Consider the following 19,092-nt stretch of genomic DNA (forward strand, 5'->3'; position numbering starts at 1 on the left):
ATTTATAAAAATATTTTTCCCATTATCTTATTTTCTCATTGCACAGCTACTGTCTTCCTCAGTTGCTCTGCTTCCAGTGCAGCTTGTTTTAAGTAGAGCTTTTATCCAATCAGATTTCACCTCTGTGTCTCTAGGTAAGAAGAGAGGCCCGAGGCCTGCAGACTCACAAGTGCCTCCATGTGCAGTTTAAGTGAATGGGGACGATATTGTTTATTGTCATAGTGTTCAACCAATCAGATCTTTAGTTTGAGATTCTTAGACGCACCAGAGCGGCCTGCAGGCCTACAGCTACGTCAGTGTAGCAGAAGGGAGCTTTTGTCCCTCGCTGGGCCTTGCTGTCATCCCTTTAATTGCAAGACCATCCCGAGACAATTACGGTGCGTGCTGCATCATATAAATGTGACGGAATTCCCTTAGCGCACCCCTGACGTCAAACACGTGTCTCACTTCCGGTCTGCCTGACTTCCGCTACTGTTGCAGGTATGCAAGACGCTGCCGCATTGTTTCTATCAGTCGTGCTGTTCTGGTATTATATTGGCTTTCTGTCATTTTGTAGACTATCTCTTGGGCTCCCCTCCTCCTGCACAGGAGACTCACCTGCGGATCTGTGTCGGTGAGTCTCGATTGGGTCCTGAGTTTATTATATTATGGCGTTATGTTTGTAACCGCGTTTTACTCATATAGCCGCTGGTAGCAGCGCTACATGCCCTCCTCCCCCCTTCTGGAGCAGACCAATATTGCCTGATCGGTAGGTGATTTCATTTCCCTCATATACTTTGGGGTTAATTATTATTATTTTATTCATTTGTTGTCATCCTCTATTACAGGGGACCTTTTGCTGGGTTTGAGCGGAACGTTGCCACAAAGTGGCTACAGCTAACCTGCTCATATTGGAGGAACGCTGCTGTTTTGCCAACCGGCGTCTGTTTTGTTTGCCACTGTTTTGCCTACCGGCGTCTGTTTTGTTTACCGCTGTTTTACCAGAAAATGTATCACTTTATGGATCTATACGTAGATAAATCAAATAGAGTTATTGATGAAACATGAAGGTGCTGCACTAGCAGCAGACAGTGAACCCACCTCAGAGTCTCCAGTCCACAACGTGGACTCTCCAGAAAACCACTCAGCAGCTTCACTCCTGAATCCTTCAGGTTGTTTCTACTCAGATCCAGTTCTCTCAGATGGGAGGGGTTTGACTTCAGAGCTGAGCCCAGAGAAGAACAGCCTTCCTCTGTGATCTCACAGAGTGACAGACTGCAAACACACAAAACAACACACAGAGTTTCTTATATTGATACACAATGAATAATTATTTTCATCATAAAGATGAGAGGCTTTCATTTTGGTTTCTTCTTTTTTTTGTAAACAGACATTTTGTGGAAATACTGTCACTGTAAAGACATTTAAAATCATTATTACAGTGAAATAAGTTATTCCAGTGTAGTAGATTGCTCTAACAAACTAAAAGCACGACTTAAACCGTCCTGGTTCCCTGAAAGCAGGTGGTTAAAAGGATGTTCATGTTGGTTGGACAAGACATCCAACACTTTGATCCCGAGCAGGATAGTGGCCAGTTCACCATTCATTTTACACCATTAATTGAGTTTTATAAACTTCGTTCAGGAACGAACGCCCAGAACACAGCTCATTTCCTCTGCACAGAGTATTTAAGCACAACTAACCTGTTCACTTCCTCTTCGACTCTGTCTTCACATGACGTACGACAGACGCTCTCTGATCCTGATTCCGGAATCCCATTATTCGACCCTAATCCTCTCAATCCTTCACTCACGCCGCTCTCTCGACCGCCGGAGTTCCAGGCGCTCAAACGACCGGTGAAACCACCGCGACCCTCATTCACCATTTCGAGGCTCCGACAGTCTCAATATATGGAGAAAAGGCAAACTGCCGGAGGACCTTCTTAACTTCCAATCTCTTCCACCCCCTCCACCTACTTCCTCCCTCCGCCCTGACGATTTCGCCCACTTCTTTGACAAGAAGGTAGACGATATCAGATCCTCCTTCTCTCCACTCCCCTGTCCCTGTCCACCCTCTCCCTCTCTACCCTGTTCAGCTCTTCCCCCAACAGTCTCCCTCCCCTCTCCATGCCCCAGCTTAGCCTATCTTGCTCCCCTCTCTCCTAACGAGGTCCTCAAACTTGTTACATCTAACCGCCCCACCACGTGCTCCCTTGATCCGATTCCTTCCCCTCTTCTTCAGTCTATTGCGACTGAACTCCTTCCTTTCCTCACCCACCTCATCAACACATCTCTCGTTTCAGGATGCTTTCCCACGGCTTTCAAGACTGCCAGAGTCACTCCCCTTCTGAAGAAACCATCACTTGACCCGTCTGACGTCAAGAACTTCAGACCGGTTTCTCTTCTACCCTTTCTATCCAAAACACTTGAACGTGCTGTCTTCAACCAACTGTCTTCCTATCTCCATCAGAACAGCCTCTTGGAACCCCCACCAGTCTGAGTTCAAAGTGGGTCACTCGACTGAGACAGCCCTCCTTGCGGTGACGGAGTCCCTTCACGCCGCAAGAGCAAACTCTCTCTCTTCTGTCCTGATTCTCCTGGACCTGTCCGCAGCATTTGACACTGTGAACCACCAGATCCTCCTCTCCACCCTCAAGGGGATGGGCGTCTCTGCACTCTCCCTGTTTGCATCCTACCTGACAGGTCGATCCTACCAGGTGACATGGAGGGGGGCCGTGTTGGAACCACGCTTGCTGACTACAGGGGTTTCACAAGGTTCAGTCCTGGGCCCCCATCTCTTCTCGCTCTACACAACATCTCTGGGTTCTGTTATTCGCTCACATGACTTCTCTTACCATTGCTATGCCGATGACACCCAGCTGGTCTTGTCATTTCCTCCTGGTGACACTCAAGTGGAGATACGCATAGCTGCGTGCTTGGCTGACATCTCAAAGTGGATGACGACAAACCACCTCAAGCTCAACCTGGACAAAACCGAGCTACTGTTCCTCCCAGGAAAGGGTTGCCCACGCCGAGACCTGTCCATCACCAGGGATGATGCCGTGGTGACGCCAACTTGGACTGCGAGGAACCTGGGTGTGACCCTGGATGACCAACTGTCGTTCTCAGCAAATATCTCATCGATTACACGTTCCCGTAGATTCCTGCCCTACAACATCAGGAGGATTCGCCCCTTCCTCACTGAGGAGACGGCACAGGTGCTCATCCAGGCTCTTGTCATCTCCCGCCTGGACTACTACAACTCTCTACTTGCCGGAGCCACGGCGTCGGCCATCAGACCGCTGGAGCTTGTCCAGAAAGCTGCAGCTCGCCTGGTGTTCGATTGCCCCAAGTTCTCCCACACAACTTCCCTTCTCCGTGCTCTACACTGGCTACCTGTCAGAGCTCGCATCCAGTTTAAGACTATGGTGCTAGCCTATAGCGCAGTGAAAGGAACAGCTCCTTCCTATCTCCAGGCCATGGTCAAACCCTACACCCCCGCCCGACCACTTCGCTCTGCTGCATCAGGGCGATTGGTTCCCCCGTCGCTCAGAGGTCCCTGCGGCCGATCGACCCGGTCACGGCTGTTTTCTGTCCTGGCCTCACAATGGTGGAATGAACTTCCCACTGACGTCAGGACAGCGGAGTCACTGCCCATCTTTCGGCGCAGGCTGAAAACTCACCTCTTCAAGAAGTACTACCCTGAGCCTTCCACTTAGCACTTATTGTAATTGTATTCGTTTGTTGCACTTATTGTAATCGTATTAGTTTGTTGCACTTATTGTATTGCGTGTTAGCTCGTTGCACTTATTGTATGTTTGTTTCTGCACTGTACGTTTGCCCTGGTTTATGCTCTTAGATACTTATTTAGCAAAGGATATGCACTTATGACTTCTGGTGACTAGTAGTTCTATTGAATACCAATGTTGAATACACTTATTGTAAGTCGCTTTGGATAAAAGCGTCTGCTAAATGACTGTCATGGAATGTAAATCCCACTTCTCTGAGCGGACAGTCTCTTAAACGAAGAATCATCAGTCTGTTAAAAAGCCCAACTTTGCAAACTATTCAAGCACCCGTGGCACAACAACTCTCTCGCTCTCCGAGCCTCCAGAGCACTTCCGGGTTCCCGGCGCCACGTCAGGCGCGCGCCGATGACGTCATGACGCATCACACGGCGGAAGAAGCCCATCCATCTACATCAGTCCCTCCAGAGGGCCAGGTTGTATACTCTGATCGTGAATCTTTAACCTGAACGGCCAATACGTACCCGCTTAGGGTAATGAGACCGGTACTAAGGCTATGAACCGATCCTCTTCAAGACGAGTCACGATTAAATATCTGACTCCCGCATGTAGTTTGACAGAGATACAGCTTTCAGTTGGAGAAGGTGTAGTAGCATAGATAGGCTGCTGCTTCCAGTCTGCTGTCGGCCTCGACTTAAACGTGTTTATAGAAGGGCAGTCGACTGCGTCCTGCCTTAAGTTGTCCCATGCCATACTGACTCTGGCCGTCAAGCTCCCCCGCGCCAGAGACATCTCCTCGCTATGTTTTCCCCCTAAATTCACGATTAACCCAGGTACATCCATCCCTCCATCCTTTCATGTTCTGTTACTTCTACCTGCCATGTTCCACCCACCTCGGCCAACTCCTCCCACCTCTACCGGCTACCCCAGCTGCACAGACTGCTCCAACAACAGAGAACAGGTAGGTATATGGCACAGCTAAGGGAGCAGCTCTGGGTTGGTTATCTTGCCAGGGACGCAACAGTTGTTTCTCCCTGCCTGTTTCCCCCCCCCTCTCTTCCTCCACCCCTACCCCCACTAGTATTGCCATCTCATCTTAAACGTGCCTCCTCATTTCCACAGCCCCGCCAGCAGACAATTCCAGCGTCCTCCAACTTATCCCCCCCCCCTCCCCCTACCAGTTTCACTCTTAGCCACAGCTAACCCTATCCTCGGATAATTCCGAAGTCGTCGGTCCTTCGCCTTCCAACAACCCCAGGGGGAGATCCCAACTTCGGAGTCCGAGGGACATTGTCCCTCCACAACGCCGCTCGAGATCCAGCCGCTCGAACAACGCCCAAAACCTCAGCGACCCTTCTCCTCCACGCCAACATCCCATGGCCCCCATACATCCCGCATTTCCGAGTGGACAGTCTCTCGACTGAAGCACGCACTCACCCAGCTCAATATCCATTTCCACCAGTCCGACAGAAAAGCAAAACTCTTCAAACCACTCACGGACACTCAGCACTACACCTCCCTCAATCGCTGAGCCACCAGCGCCAGGCGCTACGTCAATGACGTCACAACGCACAACACGGCCAGACAAGCCCAGTCACTCACACCAGCCCCTCCAGAGGGCCAGTTCGTATCGCACCCCCTCCTTACTCTCTCTGCATCAGGGATATTTCACCCTGCAGTCTCTTTTCCACAATCTGCACTTCCAACCCACGCACATACATCCCTTCATCCCAGCATCTTTTCCTCTTCCCTCGCTTCTGCCTTTCCGTTCAATACAACACAGGCATCAATCACCAGTAACAACATGGACCTCACCCAATTATCGAGCCATCCACACCCAATCCCCACTTCTCCTGGAATTGCTAACCAAGCTTGGCCGCTGCACTCAAACAGCCACTCCCCACCTGCGCAGACATCGCCAGGCTCCACCTAATTCCCAGCCTGGACTACTCCATGAAGTACATAAGAATCGATCATGCCACATCCCCCATCCGCCTCGCAGGCGAAGAAGCCGGTCGCCTAAAGCAGATATCACCAGCACCTCCAAAGTCCTGACCACCGAACCCGACTACCAACACCTTTTTGTTTTCCTTCAGAGCTGAGAGCAGAGAAGAACAGCTGACCTCTGACAAACTGCAGTAACTCAATCTGCATCAAGAAGAAATGATGAAGAGAAACAATCTGTTCATCATCAATCAGATGTGTTCAGCTTTTAAATGTGTAACTCAACTTCACAAGGGTTTCCTGCAGCGTGGTAGCAGATGTGTAAAAGCAGCTTAAGTCAGGACAATTCATGACTTGTTTCAAATATAATATGAACTTTCAGGACAAACTGATCACAAAGCAAATGTTCAAATGAACCTGGAGCACAACAGGTTGATGAAAGATGTGAAATGGATGATGCTTTATAGAACTTTGAGACATTGTTACAAAATGTATTGACGAGTATTGATCCAGATTCTAAAGACCAGATTAGAAGAAAAAAGCAAAATGTTTTGAAAAAAAGTTAATATCAGAAATGTTTTTTTTTTTTAATATTACTTTAATAGTTATTTTCCTAAAACTTAAGAAAAAAACATTTTTTACGTGTGATTAAATTACATTTCCTTCTTTTATGATGAACATTGAGTCACTCAAGTATAGTATATTCAAGTAACTTTATGTCTCTTTGTAGTCTTTATGTGTCTTTGTAGTCTTTTTGTGTCTCATTGAGTGACATTTGGGAGGTAAAGGTCAGGGGGGCCCCTGACGTTTTGGGCCCCTGGGCCTGTGCCCGGTAGGCCTCTTCAGTAATCCATCCAACAGCAGGATGAAGCCAGACAAGGTTGTACATTTCATGATTGTAGAGGATGACATGCAGACAACGAGGCAGCTGATGTGAAGTGGAACATATTACCAGTAAATGTATCACTTTATGGATCTATAAGTAGATAAATCAAATAGAGTTATTGATGAAACATGAAGGTGCTGCACTAGCAGCAGACAGTGAACCTACCTCAGAGTCTCCAGTCTGCAATGTGGACTCTCCAGAAAACCACTCAGCAGCTTCACTCCTGAATCCTTCAGGTCGTTTTCGCTCAGATGCAGTTTTCTCAGATGGGAGGGGTTTGACTTCAGAGCAGAGCCCAGAGAAGAACAGCCTTCCTCTGTGATCTCACAGCTTGACAGACTGCAAACACACAAAACAACACCCAGAGTTTCTTATATCGATACACAATGAATAATTTTTTTCATCATAATGATGAGAGGCTTTCATTTTGGTTTCTTCTTTTTTTTGTAAACAGACATTTTGTGAAAATCCTGTCACTGTAAAGACATTTAAAAATCATTATTACAGTGAAATAAGTTATTCCAGTGTAGTAGATCGCTCTAACACACTAAAAGCATGACTTAAACCGTCCTGGTTCCCTTAAAGCAGGTGGGCCAAAGGATGTTCATGTTGGTTGGACAAGACATCCAACACTTTGATCCCGAGCAGGATAGTGGCCAGTTCACCATTCAGTTTACACCATTACTTCCAAACTCATATTAGCAGAGACACTAGTAGACATTGTTCTCCCACAGTAACATGTTGGTAACACCACCATGAACTTGTATGCAGTAGATCACTTCAGACTTCAGAGCTGAGAGCAGAGAAGAATAGCTGACCACTGACAAACTGCAGTAACTCAATCTGCATCAAGAAGAAATGATGAAGAGAAACAATCTGTTCATAATCCAATCAGATGTGGTCAGCTTTTAAATGTGTAACTCAACTTCACAAGGGTTTCCTGCAGCGTGGTAGCAGACGTGTAAAAGCAGCTTAAGTCAGGAGAATTGATGACTTGTTTCAAATATAATATGAACTTTCAGGACAAACTGATCACAAAGCAAATGTTCAAATGAACCTGGAGCACAACAGGTTGATGAAAGATGTGAAATGGATGATGCTTTATAGAACTTTGGATGAATACTCATTAATACATTTTGTAACAGATGTCTCAGATTATTCAGATCGGATCAAAAAAAAGAAGCTAAATGTTTTAAAAAAAAGTTAATATCAGAGATGTTTTTTCTTTTTAAATAATACTTTAGTTATTTTCCTAAAACTTAAAAAAAAAAGTTTTTTTACGTGTGATTAAATTACATTTCCTTTTTTTATGATGAACATTGAGTCACTCAAGTATAGTATATTCAAGTAACTTTAAGTCTCTTTGTAGTCTTCATGTGTCTCTTTGAGTGACATTTCGTAGGTGAAGGTCAGCGGGGACCCTGACACTTTGGGCCCCTGGGCCTGTGCCCGGTAGGCCTGTTCAGTAATCCATCCAACAGCAGGATGAAGCCAGACAAGTTGTACATTTCATGATTGTAGAGGATGACATGCAGACAACGAGGCAACTGATGTGAAGTGGAACATATTACCAGAAAATGTATCACTTTATGGATCTATACGTAGATAAATCAAATAGAGTTATTGATGAAACATGAAGGTGCTGCACTAGCAGCAGACAGTGAACCCACCTCAGACGCTCCAGTCTACAATGTGGACTCTCCAGAAAACCACTCAGCAGCTTCACTCCTGAATCCTCCAGGTAGTTTTTACTCAGATCCAGTTTTCTCAGATGGGAGGGGTTTGACTTCAGAGCTGAGACCAGAGAAGAACAGCCTTCCTCTGTGATAAGACAGTCTGACAGACTGCAAACACACAAAACAACACACAGAGTTTCTTATATTGATACACAATGAATAATTATTTTCATCATCAACATGAGTGGCTTTTATTTTGGTTTCATCTTCTTTTGTAAACAGACATTTTGTGAAAATCCTGTCACTGTAAAGACATTTAAAATCATTATTACAGTGAAATAAGTTATTCCAGTGTAGTAGATCGCTCTAACAAACTAAAAGCACGACTTAAACCGTCCTGTTTCCCTGAAAGCAGGTGAGCCAAAGGATGTTCATGTTGGTTGGACAAGACATCCAACACTTTGATCCCGAGCAGTATAGTGGCCAGTTCACCATTCAGTTTACACCATTACTTCCAAACTCATATTAGCAGAGACACTCGTAGACATTGTTATCCCACAGTAACATGTTGGTAACACCACCATGAACTTGTATGCAGTAGATCACTTCAGACTTCAGAGCTGAGAGCAGAGAAGAACAGCTGACCTCTGACAAACTGCAGTAACTCAATCTGCATCAAGAAGAAATGATGAAGAGAAACAATCTGTTCATCATCAATCAGATGTGTTCAGCTTTTAAATGTGTAACTCAACTTCACAAGGGTTTCCTGCAGTGTGGTAGCAGACGTGTAAAAGCAGCTTAAGTCAGGAGAATTCATGACTTGTTTCAAATAAAATATGAACTTTCAGGACAAACTGATCACAAAGCAAATGTTCAAATGAACCTGGAGCACAACAGGTTGATGAAAGATTTGAAATGGATGATGCTTTATAGAACTTTGAGACATTGTTACAAAATGTATTGATGAGTATTGATCCAGATTCTAAAGACCAGATTAGAAGAAAAAAAAATTCAAAACGTTTTGATGAGATATCAGAAATGCCTTTTTTTTTAAATATTACTTTAATAATTATTTTCCTAAAACTTAAAAAAAAAAAGTTTTTTTACGTGTGATTAAATTACATTTCCTTCTTTTATGATGAACATTGAGTCACTCAAGTATAGTATATTCAAGTAACTTTGTGTCTCTTTGTAGTCTTTTTGTCTCTTTGAGTGACATTTGGTAGGTAAAGGTCAGGGGGGCCACTGACACTTTGGGCCCCTGGGCCTGTGCCCGGTAGGCCTGTTCAGTAATCCATCCAACAGCAGGATGAAGACAGACAAGTTTTACATTTCATGATTGTAGAGGATGACATGCAGACAATGAGGCAGCTGATGTGAAGTGGAACATATAACCAGAAAATGTATCACTTTATGGATCTATACGTAGATAAATCAAAGAGAGTTATTGATGAAACATGAAGGTGCTGCACTAGCAGCAGACAGTGAACCCACCTCAGAGTCTTCAGTCTACAATGTGGACTCTCCAGAAAACCACTCAGCAGCTTCACTCCTGAATCCTTCAGGTTGTTTTCACTCAGATGCAGTTTTCTCAGATGGGAGGGGTTTGACTTCAGAGCTGAGACCAGAGTAGAACAGCCTTCCTCTGTGATCTCACAGCATAACAGACTACAAACACACAAAACAACACACAGAGTTTCTTATATCGATACACAATGAATCATTCTTTTTATCATAAACATGAGTGGCTTTCATTTTGGTTTCATCTTCTTTTCTAAAAAGACATTTTGTGAAAATCCTGTCACTTTAAAGACATTTAAAATCATTATTACAGTGAAATAAGTTATTCCAGTGTAGTAGATCGCTCTAACAAACTAAAAGCACGACATAAACCATCCTGGTTCCCTGAAAGCAGGTGGGCCAAAGGATGTTCATGTTGGTTGGACAAGACATCCAACACTTTGATCCCGAGCAGGATAGTGGCCAGTTCCCCATTCAGTTTACACCATTACTTCCAAACACATATTTGCAGAGACACTAGTAGACATTGTTCTCCCACAGTAACATGTTGGTAACACCACCATGAACTTGTATGCAGTAGATCACTTCAGACTTCAGAGCTGAGAGCAGAGAAGAACAGCTGACCTCTGACAAACTGCAGTAACTCAATCTGCATCAAGAAGAAATGATAAAGAAAAACAATCTGTTCATCATCAATCAGATGTGTTCAGCTTTTAAATGTGTAACTCAACTTCACAAGGGTTTCCTGCAGCGTGGTAGCAGACGTGTAAAAGCAGCTTAAGTCAGGAGAATTCATGACTTGTTTCAGGTTGAACAGGTTGATGAAAGATGTGGAGTGGATGATGCTTTATAGAACTTTGAGACATTGTTACAAAATGTATTGATGAGTATTGATATCCAGATTCTTCAGAGCGGATCAGAAAAAAAAAAAAAAAAGTTAAAAAGAAAGTTAAATGTTTTGAAAAAAAGTTAGTATCAGAAAAGTTTTTTTTTTTAAATATTACTTTAATAGTTATTTTCCGAAAACAAAAAATGTTGTTCTTTACGTGTGATTAACTTAAATTTCCTTTTTTTATAGTGAACATTGACCCACTCAAGTATAGTGTATATATAGTATATTCAAGTAACTTTTTGTGTCTCTGAGTAGTCTTTTTATGTCTCTGTGATGCACACAAAATGTATGGTCACATTTTCATTATTTTATGAATATTTGATTCATGATATTTGAATGAATTTCTGTGATTTGCCAGTCATAATACAACTTCCTGTAGAAGTGTATATCTATCTATGCCCAGTAGGTGACAGTGCAGCACTGTGAGACTTGTGTGTGCGGGTAGTGGTGGGTGGTATGATTTAAAGTGTGTATCACAGTATATTGCAAAATTATTGCAGTATAACACATCACGAATAATGCATAATTTATCGCTTGTTTACTTATTAAGCAGACACTTTTAATAGTATTTTCGGAGCATAGGATAAGGACTGTGCTCTTTCCAACAATTTCGATCTTTGAGAATTCATCTAGTCATTCGACTTTCACATCTAACATTACAACAGCTGTGCAGAATTACGTCTTTCCTTGTCTCTCCCTCCTGTGTCACGGTGTGGGTACATCTCACTGGAGGCAGAAAACATATCAGAATACCCTTATTTGATTGGCTAAACTGCATCACGTGACGTGATTTACAACGCATTGGTCGTCGTTTTCCTGCACCGCTGAACAAGTGCCGTTAATGCTGGAAAGGATCGTGAATAACTCCGCTGCATAAGGCAAAGGCCCGCGACCCACTGAAAACTAGCTGTGGGAATCGCAAGAGATCCCGCGATACGATATTATCAAGATACTTAGGTCACGATACGATATTATCACGATACTGCAATATTATCACGATACTGCAATATGCTGAGTATTGCGAGAACATATATTGCGATTTATTACCTTTTTTCAACTGCAAATGATGTCCCCAAAGGAAAACTGTGTCAACATGTTTTATCTAATAAGGTAAGTTTTCAGTCTGTTCATCTCACTTCAATCATTTGTATTGCAGCAAAATGGGATTGTCAAGCAGACAGACTGACCAACACTGTCATAAATGTTGCACCTGACAAACTTAACTGAATTCAAACGTGTCTATAACTTCTATAAGTACGATATAAGAGTTATATAACTGGTATAAATTGCGAGGCGTGGACGTCAAGGGCAGAGAGCCAGTTATGCGCTGCACTCTCCCCATGAGCCTGGCTGCTGTTGGCAGATGTAAGGCCTGTTGTGAGGCCAGATTGAGCGTCTGAGCGAAACAGAATTCACATGCAGCCAGGCACACGCACTGGTGCAAACAATGGAAAGACGCTGCCGTATTTACGTCTAGATGACGTTATGTTGAGTGTTGATGGAGCTGCTACAATGTTAGTATAGAATAGCACCGATCGATCTGAGCTCCATTGAGAAAACAAGTACAAATTGGCATCATTGCGTAGTCATTTCAGAGTCCCTTTTTGTCGGTTTATTGCCGTTAAATCACAGCCAAATCAGTTTATTTTGTGTTCATACAGCTTTAGTAAACAGCCGACGTGTGGGTTGCTCGACACAGTGAGCTCGATGAAATCCACGGAGCTCCTCCGGACTGTATTATGAACCAGACATGACGGCGTTTAGTTTCCGGTGATATCTGGGACTTCCACAACACGTACTGAGCAGAAATAGAGGTTATTTTTCCACGGTTGATGGCGGACAGTTGAACGGCTTTCAGGGTGATAAGCCTCGCCCCCTCTCCGGTGCATCCAGCGCGATTCACGCGAATGAAAACAAATAGTCACCGGTGAGACCGGCGGAGCGAATGACGCGATTAACGCGATTCGTGCCGCGTTCATCGCGTTAATCTCTGTAGAGTTTGGGCACGGCTGTGTCGGTGAAAGAACGCCGTGAAGGCCTTCCTTGTTAAAACGGCACATTTCTGATTTCTTTCTCCGATCGATGTCTCTCTTTGTTTTGACCAACTTCCTACCAATCTCACTCACCCAGGACCTCTTCTGACCTCACCAGAAAACAACTCAGCACCATCTAGTGGACTGAAAAAGCAATTGATTTAATTTTTACCAAAAAAAAAAAAGTTTATAGTTTATAGAATAAAAGATCGATACTTGGCATCCGTGTATCGATACAATATCGCCACGCAAAATATCACGATACTATGCAGTATCGATTTTTTCCCCCACCCCTACTGAAAACGGGTCCGCGACGACCCACCAGTTGAGATTCACTGGTCTACAAGATCATGACGAGCGGTGAACAGCTGTTTGTGTGGTGTGTCTCCCGTCTCTTCCTGTTTCCTTCACCTACATTCCCCTGGGTCCTAAGCCCCTCTAAGCACAGCTTCTTATCACCCTCTATGTACCAACGTACATTGATAACAAATACCACACATATTACATGTAATCAGCGTTGCATATGGGTCAAACTCTATCGGTGTATCTCCGGTCTGTCTTTGTTCATCCTGCATCGCTCTGTTCTGTTATTTACTGTAACGTTACTGGAGCGATGGAGCCTCTCCCAGCTATTAGCAGACTGTTGTGCTAGCAGGCGAGTGAGCTGTACCCAGCATGCAGTTCGGCGGTGAAATTTTATAAATTTACAATTATTAGTGTTACAAATTGTTTATGTGTCACAGACTGTTGTGTCGTGGAGTTTTGCTCTGTTTAAGAGTGTTAGTTGTGGGTTGTTAATTGTTATAAATGTATGGCCATGACTAGGGGTACCTCTCAATACACATAAGTTAAGTAACTCTGGATCCCATTATCACAACGGAGAACAATGTATTTGGCTGCCTTTTGAAGACAGACAGCAGTTGTCCTGGTATGTGAAATATACATATTTTACAGGAAATTAAAACCTGTATAAAGCACAGACGCAGTTCAGATGCTGAAAAAAGAAGCCAAATGTTGCCTGTCTTAATATTTCCTGATTTTCTCAGGAATAAGATCTGCCATCAGGCTCATACATCCTGGGACCTGTAACATCTCTTAGGTAAAAGTCAGTGGGGGGCCCTTACACTTTAAGCCCCTGGGCCTGTGCCCGGTAGGCCTGTTCAGTAATCCATCCAACAGCAGGATGAAGCCAGACAAGTTGTACTTTTCATGATTGTAGTGGATAAACATGCAGACAACGAGGCAGCTGATGTGAAGTGGAACATATTACCAGAAAATGTATCACTTTATGGATCTATACGTAGATAAATCAAATAGAGTTATTGATGAAACATGAAGGTGCTGCACTAGCAGCAGACAGTGAACCTACCGCAGAGTCTCCAGTCTACAATGTGGACTCTCCAGAAAACCTCTCAGCAGCTTCACTCCTGAATTCTTCAGGTTGTTTCCACTCAGATACAGTTTTCTCAGATGGGAGGGGTTTGACTTCAGAGCTGAGACCAGAGAAGAGCAGCCTTCCTTTGTGATCTCACAGTGTGACAGACTGCAAACACACAAAACAACACACATAGTTTCTTATATCGATACACAATGGATAATTATTTTCATCATAAACATGAGTGGCTTTCATTTTGGTTTCATCTTTTTTTTGTAAACAGACATTTTGTGAAAATCCTGTCACTGTAAAGACATTTAAAATCATTATTACAGTGAAATAAGTTGTTCCAGTGTAGTAGATCGCTCTAACAAACTAAAAGCACGACTTAAACCGTCCTGGTTCCCTGAAAGCAGGTGGGCCAAAGGATATTCATGTTGGTTAGACATCCAACACTTTGATCCCGAGCAGGATAGTGGCCAGTTCACCATTCAGTTTACACCATTACTTCCAAACACATATTAGCAGAGACACTAGTAGACATTGTTCTCCCACAGTAACATGTTGGTAACACCACCATGAACTTGTATGCAGTAGATCACTTCAGACTTCAGAGCTGAGAGCAGAGAAGAACAGCTGACCTCTGACAAACTGCAGTAACTCAATCTGCATCAAGAAGAAATGATGAAGAGAAACAATCTGTTCATCATCAATCAGATGTGTTCAGCTTTTAAATGTGTAACTCAACTTCACAAGGGTTTCCTGCAGCGTGGTAGCAGACGTGTAAAAGCAGCTTAAGTCAGGAGAATTCATGACTTGTTTCAAATATAATATGAACTTTCAGGACAAACTGATCACAAAGCAAATGTTCAAATGAACCTGGAGCACAACAGGTTGATGAAAGATGTGGAGTGGATGTTGCTTTATAGAACTTTGAGACATTGTTACAAAATGTATTGATGAGTATTGATCCAGATTCTAAAGACCAGATTAAAAAAAAAAAATTCAAAACGTTTTGAAAAAAGTTAGTATCAGAAATATTTTTTCTTTTTAAATAATACTTTAATAGTTATTTTCCTGAAACTTAAAAAAAAAAGTTTTTTTACGTGTGATTAAATTACATTTCCTTCTTTTATGATGAACATTGAGTCACTCAAGTATAGTATATTCAAGTAACTTTATGTCTCTTTGTAGTCTTTATGTGTCTTTGTAGTCTTTGTGTCTCTTTGAGTGACATTTGGTAGGTAACGGTCAGGGGGGCCCTTGACACCTTGGGCCCCTGGGCCTGTGCCCGGTAGGCCTGTTCAGTAATCCATCCAACAGCAGGATGAAACAAGACAAGTTGTACATTTCATGATTGTAGAGGATGACATGCAGACAACGAGGCAGCTGATGTGAAGTGGAACATATTACCAGAAAATGTATCACTTTATGGATCTATACGTAGATAAATCAAATAGAGTTATTGATGAAACATGAAGGTGCTGCACTAGCAGCAGACAGTGAACCCACCTCAGAGTCTCCAGTCCACAATGTGGACTCTCCAGAAAACCACTCAGCAGCTTCACTCCTGAATCCTCCAGGTAGTTTTCACTCAGATCCAGTTCTCTCAGATGGGAGGGGTTTGACTTCAGAGCTGAGACCAGAGAAGAACAGCCTTCCTTTGTGATCTCACAGTTTGACAGACTGCAAACACACAAAACAACACAAAGAGTTTCTTATATCGATACACAATGAATCATTAATTTCATCATAAACATGAGTGGCTTTCACTTTGGTTTCATCTTTTTTTTGTAAACAGACTTTGTGAAAATCCTGTCACTGTAAAGACATTTAAAATCATTATTACAGTGAAATAAGTTATTCCAGTGTAGTAGATTGCTCTAACAAACTGAAAGCACGACTTAAACCATCCTGGTTCCCTGAAAGCAGGTGGGCCAAAGGATGTTCATGTTGGTTGGACAAGACATCCAACACTTTGATCCCGAGCAGGATAGTGGCCAGTTCACCATTCAGTTTACACCATTACTTCCAAACACATATTAGCAGAGACACTAGTAGACATTGTTCTCCCACAGTAACATGTTGGTAACAACACCATGAACTTGTATGCAGTAGATCACTTCAGACTTCAGAGCTGAGAGCAGAGAAGAACAGCTGACCTCTGACAAACTGCAGTAACTCAATCTGCATCAAGAAGAAATGATGAAGAGAAACAATCTGTTCATCGTCAATCAGATGTGTTCAGCTTTTAAATGTGTAACTCAACTTCACAAGGGTTTCCTGCAGAGTGGTAGCAGACGTGTAAAAGCAGCTTAAGTCAGGAGAATTCATGACTTGTTTCGAATATAATATGAACTTTCAGGACAAACTGATCACAAAGCAAATGTTCAAATGAACCTGGAGCACAACAGGTTGATGAAAGACGTGAAATGGATGATGCTTTATAGAACTTTGAGACATTGTTACAAAATGTATTGATGAGTATTGATCCAGATTCTTCAGAGCAGATCAGAAAAAAAAAATTCAAAATGTTTTGAAAAAAGTTAGTATCAGAATTTCTTTTATTTTTAAATATTACTTTAATAGTTATTTTCCTAAAACATAAAAAAAAAAGTTTTTTTTACGTGTGATTAAATTATATTTCCTTTTTTTATGATGAACATTGAGTCACTCAAGTATAGTATATTCAAGTAACTTTGTGTCTTTTTGTAGTCTTTTTGTGTCTCTTTGAGTGACATTTGGTAGGTGAAGGTCAGGGGGGCCCCTGACACTTTGGGCCCCTGGGCCTGTGCCCAGTAGGCCTGTTCAGTAATCCATCCAACAGCAGGATGAAGCCAGACAAGTTGTACATTTCATGATTGTAGAGGATGACATGCAGACAACGAGGCAGCTGATGTGAAGTGGAACATATTACCAGAAAATGTATCACTTTATGGATCTATACGTAGATAAATCAAATAGAGTTATTGATGAAACATGAAGGTGCTGCACTAGCAGCAGACAGTGAACCCACCTCAGAGTCTCCAGTCCACAATGTGGACTCTCCAGAAAACCACTCAGCAGCTTCACTCCTGAATCCTCCAGGTAGTTTTCACTCAGATCCAGTTCTCTCAGATGGGAGGGGTTTGACTTCAGAGCTGAGCCCAGAGAAGAACAGCCTTCCTCTGTGATCTCACAGTTTGACAGACTGCAAACACACAAAACAACACACAGAGTTTCTTATATTGATACACAATGAATAATTATTTTCATCATCAACATGAGTGGCTTTCATTTTGGTTTCATCTTCTTTTGTAAACAGACATTTTGTGAAAATCCTGACGCTGTAAAGACATTTAAAATCATTTTTACAGTGAAATAAGTTATTCCAGTGTAGTAGATCGCTCTAACAAACTAAAAGCACGACATAAACCATCCTGGTTCCCTGAAAGCAGGTGGGCCAAAGGATGTTCATGTTGGTTGGACAAGACATCCAACACTTTGATCCCGAGCAGGATAGTGGCCAGTTCACCATTCAGTTTACACCATTACTTCCAAACTCAAATTCGCAGAGACTCTAGTAGACATTGTTCTCCCACAGTAACATGTTGGTAACACCACCATGAACTTGTATGCAGTAGATCACTTCAGACTTCAGAGCTGAGAAGAACAGCTGACCTCTGACAAACTGCAGTAACTCAATCTGCATCAAGAAGAAATGATGAAGAGAAACAATCTGTTCATCATCAATCAGATGTGTTCAGCTTTTAAATGTGTAACTCAACTTCACAAGGGTTTCCTGCAGCGTGGTAGCAGACGTGTAAAAGCAGCTTAAGTCAGGAGAATTCATGACTTGTTTCAAATATAATATGAACTTTCAGGACAAACTGATCACAAAGCAAATGTTCAAATGAACCTGGAGCACAACAGGTTGATGAAAGATGTGGAGTGGATGATGCTTTTTAGAACTTTGAGACATTGTTACAAAATGTATTGATGAGTATTGATCCACATTCTTCAGAGCAGATAAGAAAAAAAAAATTCAAAATGTTTTGAAAAAAGTTAGTATCAGAATTTCTTTTATTTTTAAATATTACTTTAATAGTTATTTTCCTAAAACTTAAAAAAAATGTTTTTTTTACGTGTGATTAAATTACATTTCCTTTTTTTATGATGAACATTGAGTCACTCAAGTATAGTATATTCAAGTAACTTTGTGTCTTTTTGTAGTCTTTTTGTGTCTCTTTGAGTGACATTCGGTAGGTGAAGGTCAGCTGGGCCCCTGACACTTTGGGCCCCTGGGCCTGTTTCCAGTAGGCCTGTTCAGTAATCCATCCAACAGCAGCATGAATCCAGACACGTTGTATATTTCATGATTGTAGAGGATGACATGCAGACAACAAGGCAGCTGATGTGAAGTGGAACATATTACCAGAAAATGTATCACTTTATGGATCTATACGTAGATAAATCAAATAGAGTTATTGATGAAACATGGAGGTGCTGCACTAGCAGCAGACAGTGAACCCACCTCAGAGTCTCCACTCCACAATGTGGACTCTCCAGAAAACCACTCAGCAGCTTCACTCCTGAATCCTTCAGGTTGTTTCCACTCAGATCCAGTTCTCTCAGATGGGAGGGGTTTGACTTCAGAGCTGAGCCCAGAGAAGAACAGCCTTCCTCTGTGATCTCACAGTATGACAGACTGCAAACAAACAAAACAACACACATAGTTTCTTATATCGATACACAATGAATCATTATTTTCATCATAATGATGAGAGGCTTTCATTTTGGTTTCATCTTTTTTTTGTAAACAGACATTTTGTGAAAATCCTGTCACTGTAAAGACATTTAAAATCATTATTACAGTGAAATAAGTTATTCCAGTGTAGTAGATCGCTCTAACAAACTAAAAGCACGACATAAACCGTCTTGTTTCCCTGAAAGCAGGTGGGCCAAAGGATGTTCATGTTGGTTGGACAAGACATCCAACACTTTGATCCCAAACAGGATAGTGGCCAGTTCACCATTCAGTTTACACCATTACTTCCAAACT

The 19,092-nt window shown here is 42.5% G+C and overlaps 1 protein-coding gene across 8 annotated transcripts in view; it reads right to left on the reverse strand.

Annotated features, from left to right (window-relative positions):
- LOC306715139 (uncharacterized protein) overlaps nucleotides 1–19,092 on the reverse strand; it is a 72,597-nt gene that overhangs the window by 26,859 nt on the left and 26,646 nt on the right. For 5 of the 8 annotated variants that reach the window (XM_079185384.1, XM_079185385.1, XM_079185386.1 and 2 more), the window contains 8 exons: nucleotides 18,565–18,738; nucleotides 17,068–17,241; nucleotides 15,564–15,737; nucleotides 14,046–14,219; nucleotides 9,725–9,898; nucleotides 8,225–8,398; nucleotides 6,720–6,893; nucleotides 1,081–1,254 (listed from right to left, as the gene is read on the reverse strand). In XM_079185384.1, the coding sequence (XP_079041510.1) occupies nucleotides 1,081–1,254; nucleotides 6,720–6,893; nucleotides 8,225–8,398; nucleotides 9,725–9,898; nucleotides 14,046–14,219; nucleotides 15,564–15,737; nucleotides 17,068–17,241; nucleotides 18,565–18,738 (1,392 nt within the window). The remainder of the gene's footprint in view (nucleotides 1–1,080; nucleotides 1,255–6,719; nucleotides 6,894–8,224; nucleotides 8,399–9,724; nucleotides 9,899–14,045; nucleotides 14,220–15,563; nucleotides 15,738–17,067; nucleotides 17,242–18,564; nucleotides 18,739–19,092) is intronic. The other 3 variants (XM_079185387.1, XM_079185389.1, XM_079185388.1) reach the window with 3 other exon arrangements.

This window comes from Pholis gunnellus, assembly GCF_910591455.1.
Source record: "Pholis gunnellus genome assembly, chromosome: 24".
Classification (NCBI taxonomy): domain Eukaryota; kingdom Metazoa; phylum Chordata; class Actinopteri; order Perciformes; family Pholidae; genus Pholis; species Pholis gunnellus.